The sequence below is a fragment of the Lactuca sativa genome, chromosome 9, assembly GCF_002870075.4.
Source record: "Lactuca sativa cultivar Salinas chromosome 9, Lsat_Salinas_v11, whole genome shotgun sequence".
NCBI lineage: Eukaryota > Viridiplantae > Streptophyta > Magnoliopsida > Asterales > Asteraceae > Lactuca > Lactuca sativa.
Genome location: NC_056631.2, coordinates 31,141,317 through 31,149,411, shown reverse-complemented (window position 1 = coordinate 31,149,411; position 8,095 = coordinate 31,141,317). Strand labels below are relative to the sequence as shown.

Here is an 8,095-nt window from a genome sequence, read left to right as displayed (position 1 = left end):
TCCTCTTACAATTCTTATGTTTCTACCGACATTTAAAAAAAATTCCTTAATTTTTTAACTAGAAAATTATAATTGTATTCTAGGTAGATAACTTAATCCATTTCCTAAAACTGAAATAAATATGACAACCATGTAAACCCTTTTAATCCACACCTTAAAAGGTCACCAGAATGTGGCGATGATAATTGTGTATCACGACAAACAAGCCATGGATGGATGAGTCTCTTATAGACATGAAAGATAATGCTTGTTCTAGACCTGAAAACCGGGTTGGGTTCGGGTTGACGGGTCAAAAAACATAAACTCAACCCAGCCCAATATATGAGTTGGCGGGTTGGAAACATCAACCCAACCCAACCCATATAACTCGTTTAAATATATTGGTTCGTGGGTTCACAGGTTAGTGGGCCAGACCCAACCCGCATAACCCGTTTAATTAATAAGCAACACATTTTATAAAATTGAGGTTTTTCCAACATAAAAATTGAGGTTTTTCTAACATAAAATCATAAAGTCATTACAGTCATTAACATACAAAAAAAGTTTTCAATATAAAATCATAAAGTCATTAACATTTAAATAAAATTAAAAAATAAACACATTCATATATTGTCCAGTTGCTTAAAAATACTCGTGACTATGTGTGTTTTTTTTATTAGGGCTCCGCAAAAAACTAGTCATACGATTATACAAATACGGAAAAAAAAATAGATTTCAATCATTACATTAATAATTAATAATTAAATATATCTTTTTTTAATGTAATATATAAACGGGTGGACGAGTTGATCCGCGAACCCAAACAGATAATTCAATTCAACCCATGAAATAAACGGGTTGACGGGTAAAAAATCTCAACCCAAACCTATTTATTTTCGAGTTGGGTCAATATTATTTGGTTAGAGATTAAGTTGAGAGTTGCCATCTCTAATTTGTTTTTCCGCATGTGAGCTTACATGTATATTATGCAAACATACTTTAATTTTGTGGGACGAGACTTGAGAGCCTCAATGCCTAAGAGGTGGGATTTGGAATACCTGAAAGTTGGGCATATGTATCTTTACCTTATTAGGGCGGACGAAGTGGTGAGCGAGGAGAGGTGCAGGACGTTTCCCGCACAGGGGGAACTCCGCACCGTGGGTGCGGAAAGGCTAGCGCGGGAAGAGGGTGGGGGGTGGGGATCCCGCATTCTCACTCCTCACATGATTGGTTCGTTTATTTTTTTTTCTTTTATTTTTTTTAATATTTATAAAATTATATATCTATTAAAAAATATAAAAAATATATTAAAATTTATGGTTTTTAATTCCTTACGAAATTAGTATAATATATGTATGAAATATATATATATATATATATATATATATATATATATATATATATATATATATATATATATATATATATATATATTAAAATAAAAAAATAGTAAGGGGAGCTTCCCACCCATTCCTTGAGTTTTAGGTGAGGGAAAGAAATGTGAGGGAAAAAGGGGTATGGCCCACAAAAAGTGAGGGAAACTTCCCTCCCACTCCCTCCAGTCTTACGTACATAGTAGTTAGAGTGTGGGGGGGTGATGATGATTTTGTTGTGATACGGCGTGTATTGTTGGCGGCAAACACTGCCCCATAACCATATTTGTTGCCAGCGGCATGTTCGGGCGGCATATGTTTTCCGTTGGTGCCTTGAAAATTAGCATATACTGTATTAAGGCTATAAGGAGTGGGCATCCTAAAAGACGCGTGATGCTGAGTTGGCACGACCAAAGACGCGTGAACAACGTCCCAAGGGCCGGTGTTCTTAGTGTCGCGTGGATGGGAAGACGGAAGAAGACGAAACTTTCTATTGGTTTGCTTTTTTTTTTTTCCGATCGTTTGCCCCTTAATTTTGTCGCGTGGATGAGAAGATAGAAGAAGACAGAGCTTCCTATTGGTTTACTTTTTTTTTCGACCGTTTGCCCCTTAATTTTGTTGGATTTTTTTTAATCCATCGAAGTAGAAAAGAAAAAAAACAGGTTAGTATCCGTTTTCCGGTGAAATCAGGTGAAGAAGACGAAGTAAGTAAAGCGGGTGGATATTTTAAATGTTTTAATTGAAGTTACAAATTTGGTCCTAAAATTCTGTAACTTAATTTTATTACACCCTTTCACTTTTATCTGAATTATATTAAACCCTTAACTATATATAATTATGTTTATTTAATTTTAAAAGTTAATAATATGTTTACTTGATTTTTTAGTTAGTAAAATGATTACTTATAATAATGTTTTTTTATTTAATCTAATGTTTTAAAATTAAAAAAATAAAAATATAAATGATGTGGAATGGTAACCTTTTTCAATGTCTAGTGGGTTGTTTTTATTTAATATAATGTTACAAAAAAATATGTTTTCTATTTATTATGTTTTTTATTTAATATAAATGTTACAAAAGATAAGAAAAAAAAATGAATATTGTTAGTGGTGAGCATTTCGAAGATGTAGTGGGTTGGTGGTGAAGCTGATATGGTGTAGAGGTGACAACATATTTTCAGTGGTCTGATGGTGACTACTCCATTTAACCTAAGAGTTCTTTCTTCTCTTTTAACATATATTAAAAGTTTTTATTTTTATTTATTTATTTATTTAAAAACAGAAGATTATAAACAATATTTATCAATCCTCACTTGACTTCCTTCTTTTTATTTTTAGTACATTCATATATAATTTCTATGTTATTTTTAACTTGTTTTTGAAAAATTTCAAAAAAATAGACGCTGAATATTATTTTTTGGTATTTTTGAATAAATGTTTTTTCCATGTGTCATTTTCTCATTTTTTATTTTTTTTTAATTAACATATCATATTTACACCTCAATTAATAATTGCATTATTTAAAAATAATCATTAAATTACAATATTACAACTCATATACTATTGAATATGTTTCCTTTTAAATTTCAAATTTCAAATTTAAATAAATTTTTGTTTAAACCTTCATATTAAAATTTTTTTTATCCAACCCGTATAACATACGGGTCACACAACTAGTATATAATAAATAAATTATACAAATAGAGTTAAGCGGTAGTTCAAATAAGACAAATATTAAAAAATTGAACGGCAAACATACATGCAATTTTCTTGTTATTTCTTTTCGTTTTTCTAAAACGTAACTTTTAATTTTTTATAATGAAATTTATGTTTTATTTTAATTAATATTAATGGTTTTTATTAAATGAATATATTTTTTTTTATCATAGGTTAAAACATCATCATAAACAAATACCAACAATAATAATAAATGCTTATGTAACATCTATATTCAACAACATACCATATACTTTAGCCTTAGCCTTAGAAACATGAAAGTTGATATATATAGGATTCCAAACTTAATCCATTTAATTGGAGAAGCATTGTCGATTCTGGCCAAAACCTAGCAAAATACGTTACCAGTTAGGTAATTTATACTTTTTAATTATATGGATACTTAATATGCTAAATGTCATGATTGCAAAACGTCAAAAACCATAATTTCAAAATACAACTTTTAATAAAAAAATAAAAATATAATGCAATGATAGAAATAAATAGATACAAAACATTATTATAAACAAATAGATAAATAGTCCCTTATTATTTCTTTCATTTAGCATCGTCACTTACATACATCAAGAATTTAACTATTAAGAATCGTCGACAAAAAATCATCCATTGCTTTGTAAGAAGAACCATCAACACTTGCTCTTATCAATCTCCCAACTTCACTTGCTTTTCTTCTCATATCATTCCCTTTTCCCTCTTCATTTTTATCCAACACCATCTCTATAACATTCTTCACCTTCTCTTTCACAATCCTCCCATGCACCCCTCTAGTCAACACCACACAAACACCCATCTCCTCCACCAACATCTTGGCATTATACCCTTGTTCTGCCGCCAACGGCCACCCAATCATCGGAACCCCTTGACTGAGACTCTCCATCACCGAATTCCACCCACAATGGCTCAAGAAAGCTCCGGTTGATGGGTGGCAAAGTATCTCTAACTGTGGTGCCCAACCATGCACCATCAATCCTTGTTTCCCAATTCTATCCTCAAAACCCAAAGGCAACCATTCGGGTTTGAACTCGCCTTTGAGGTCAAACCCGATTGGTGGCCTAATCACCCAAATAAAAGGCTTCTTGCTCTCTTCAAGCCCTTTTGCTAATTCCATCATTTGGATCTCACTAATTGTGTTTTGAGATCCAAATGAAATGTAAAGCACCGAATCTTGAGGGTGAGAATCTAACCATTCAATGCATTCTTCGGGTCGGATAACAGGTTGTTTTCCGGATCTTCGACCGACAATACCCGAACCCGGATTGTTTTTCAACATCTTTTGTGGGAGGAGTGGGCCAATACACCAAACAGGGAGTTTTATGTAATTTCGCAAGGTCTCACATCCCATGATTTCTATCTCTCCAACTGTATTACACAACCAGCCTTTGGATTTGAGAGAAAGAGAGATTTGAGGTTGGAAGAATGTAGACCACTCATCTTTACCATCAGCAGCTATAAGATAACTATGTAGCTGCGTGATTGAAAACCGGCAAGATTCCGGGAACCCGGGCACCGGAAATTCGTCGTGGGTTCCGCCATCTGTGAGGTTCCGGTGAGGAAGATTCATCCAGATGGAACTGTATGCGGCTGAGCCGTACGCGCCGCCGGTGGTGAATGAGTAATTAACAGTACCAAAAGACTTTGCTACCTCATTAGCCCAACCCATGAACACGTCCGAAATTATGCATACCGGTGGACTTCCTTCGTCGGAAATGATATCGGAGATGAACCCACGTAGCGGGGTTTCAAGGGCTGTGGAAGCGTGGAAGAGTTTGATGATTTGGGTGATGGGTAGGCCATCGGTGTTCTCAGAGTTGGGAGGGAGGCCGTGGTCGGAGCTGTTGAAAGGGAGAGATTTCAGGTGGATTTGGTGGGGCGGAGAAGGGCCGTTGGCGATGGCTGAGCGGAGGTAGTTGATGTTGAGAGGGCTGTTGACGATGGTGATGGTGAAGATGGGGTTGTGGTGAAGGATTCGGTGGGCTAATTCCAAAAAGGGTATCAGATGACCTTGCGCCATGAATGGCACCATTACTATGTGTTTATGCAGTTGAGCTTCCATGGCTGAAAATATGCACCAAGTTTTTCGTTTTAGAATAATAAATATCGCATGTGTTTATGTAGTGGAGTTTCCAATGACCTTAGGCCATTAATGGCACCAGGGCTATGTGTCTATCTCTAACACCAAAGAAACAACGTTCAATTTGAAAATCGGGTTGGCTAAAAAATCACCCCAATTTTCTATTTAAACATCCTATTTGATTTTTAAGGTTTTTTTATCGGTTAAATTTGTATTGTTTTTTGAAAAAGTAAATTATAAATAGTTTATTATAGGTTAGAATTTTAATAAAAATATTTATAAGGTGTCTAAGGGATGTCAATTTAGCAACACCCGGTGAGAATGAATACACATTTTAATATTGTACTTAAACTTGCATTTGTTGACATTTTTTTTGTCGTTTTCTTTTTGTTTAAGGGTTGTTTCTTGTTTTGCTTTGCTTTGTAATTAACATTTGTGGTCTTGTGTGTGTTTCTTGCTTTGGTGTGTTCTTAAATTTAAGTTGAAACTTTTGTTCCTTTTATAAAATATCATCACATATCTTGTTTGATGGGTTCTTAATTGATTTTAACTATGGTCAGAGTCTTTGTTCCAACAAACACACTCACATATTGTAATATTTAATATATATAGGAAAGTTTGGGATTATTTTTTGATCTAACTATGAACAAGTGTTTGTTCTAACTATGAACGAGTGTTTGTTCTAACAAACACACATATATATTTTAATTTTTAATATATAGGGAGTGTTTGGGATTACTTTTTGATCTAAAGACTTTTTGACTTTTAGTTTTTTTTAAGACTGATAGGTATGGATAACACTCATACCCACGTTATGGGTGTCACATGTTCTTCTTCTCTCCATAACATATCTATAAACATCAAAAGGAAATGATGTTTTTATTTGAAATGGTGTTGAGAAGAAGCAACTTAGGAAAAAAGCAGAGGAATAACACGCGTTTCGTCCCGTTACCACCATCACGCCCGGTGGCATAACACCCAATAACGGTTGGCTGGGGCGGTGTTCCTGCCGCCATGGCGCCGTTAAGGGTCTACCACATAAGCATAATGGCCGGTGGCGTTGCCCGCTCCATATACTCTAAAAAAAGTGTTTAAAATGTGTTTGGATAACTTTTGTGAGAGACAAACTGTAAAAAGCAAAAGTCATAGAAAGTCATAAATTCTTAGGTTTTAAAACAACTCATTTTTCTTCTTAACAAAAAATCATTTAAAAAAACTTTTAAATTTACCCAACACTTTTTTAGACTTTTAGCTTTTTGAAAAAGTCAAAAGTCTGAAAATTCACTTTGAAAAGTATTCCCAAACACCCTTGTATTTTCGAGTTTTAAAATGTGATTATTTATTTATTTATTATTATTTTTTTTAAGAATGGGTGAGTGCTTGACTTTCGATGTGTTTGGATTGGTAATCAGCGGTAAGACCATGGTCATCGGTCGAGTTAGCGTGGGAAGTGCTATAAGACTGCGGGATGGTCGTAGCATTCACCAATAGCCAAATAGCATAGAAGTGTTGTACAACTGTAGGGTAGCCATAACATTCTTCATGCATCCAGATAGTATGGGAAAGTGTTGTTAGACTGCGGAATGAGTCGTAGCATTCATATATTTAGTCAGATGAGTTAGGCATGGTGGTTCTGTTCGTAGGATCGTGGAAAGGCCGTAGCAGGATCGAAATCAGGAAAGGATAGGTCGTTGGGATTCGAGGTGGAACTGGGTGGGACATGTGGGCAAGGTCGCTCCGTGATCTAGTTTGGGTGGGACCCATGGGCGAGGCCTGTGTGCTTATAGCAAAGCAGGTGGGACCTGGCAGAGACCGTTGGATCAAGGTATGGGATCGGGGATCCCAGGATTTATAGAGCCAAGAGTGGCAATATGGATAGGGCAGTTTTGATAACTGAAGTTTTCTTCGGAAGTCATGGGGAGCGACTAAGAGAGTGTTCATTGGCTCAGCAACCGAGTTGGAATCCGGTACTCCAGATAGTTGACAAATAAGTTGGGGCCTGGGAGGTCTCGGCTCATTCGGACAATGGATAAGAGGCAGCAGGATGTTCAGGCAAAAGTATTAATGAGAGCATTCTTTTGAGTGGAGTAGCTTGCTGATCAAAGGTGCTAAGTTACTTACAATTAGATTAAATAATCTCAGAGTAATTGATTTGAACCTGTTGCGCAGCTCTTGTATGAGTCTAACCATTGCAGGGATGAATCTTCTGTTTGAAAGATTATCTGAGCCTTCTATCAAATATAATTTTCCTGCAGATGGTTATGCATAGGCAGTCTGTCAGGGAGACATACCAGCATGGGATTCAGACTTTCGGGAGGTAGAACTTGTTTGCAGACTCTCGAAGTTCGCTTTCTTCAGGATGGAAGTTCGGTTGGGTTTTCTTTTGTCTTGAGAATATTATTTTATGCATAAAATCATCGGTTGCGTTCCTCAGATCATTTTCGGGATATGGGTGTTAGTAAGGAGAGATTTTGAGGACGAAATCTAATTTAAGTGGGGGAGAGTTGTAACACCTGGTTTTGAAAGTGCTTCGTTGCTCGGGGCTGTGGCCCAATCATTAGTTGTCATAAGGTTTAGGGCCTTGGGAAAGTAAGGATTTGGCCCATTTCGGATGTGGGTGTTAGGATATACGTGATCCAAATGTTTGATTGTGTCTTCGGAGGCCAAGGGTATAATCATAATTTGACATCTCAGTCTTCTAGGGATTTTGGGTTCTTGTTCAGAAAGTTTTTAGGTAATGATGAGTTATTAGAAGCATATGGCTTCTCGTTACCTTTCTATGGATATAAAATTCATTGGAAACAGACTTATAACGAAGAAGTTATGGTCTTCAGAAGTTTCGTTGTTTTTCAGGCATAGTCGAGTATACGAGGCGTACACAAAGTGTACGCGGGGCGTACTAGTGAAGAAGGCAGTATGCGGGGCGTACCTTGGAG

At 35.8% G+C, this 8,095-nt stretch overlaps 1 protein-coding gene across 1 annotated transcript; it reads right to left on the bottom strand.

Moving 5' to 3' along the window:
• Positions 1 to 3,584: 3,584 nt before the first annotated feature.
• Positions 3,585 to 5,275, bottom strand: LOC111878630 (UDP-glycosyltransferase 92A1). The gene has a single exon (XM_023875140.3). The coding sequence runs from the start codon at positions 5,139 to 5,141 to the stop codon at positions 3,660 to 3,662; it is 1,482 nt and encodes a 493-aa protein (XP_023730908.1). The 5' UTR covers positions 5,142 to 5,275; the 3' UTR covers positions 3,585 to 3,659.
• Positions 5,276 to 8,095: the final 2,820 nt, after the last annotated feature.

Excerpts from the sequence above, each read along its gene's own strand:
- LOC111878630 (XM_023875140.3), bottom strand. The coding sequence starts at position 5,141 with ATGGAAGCTCAACTGCATAAACACATAGTAATGGTGCCATTCATGGCG.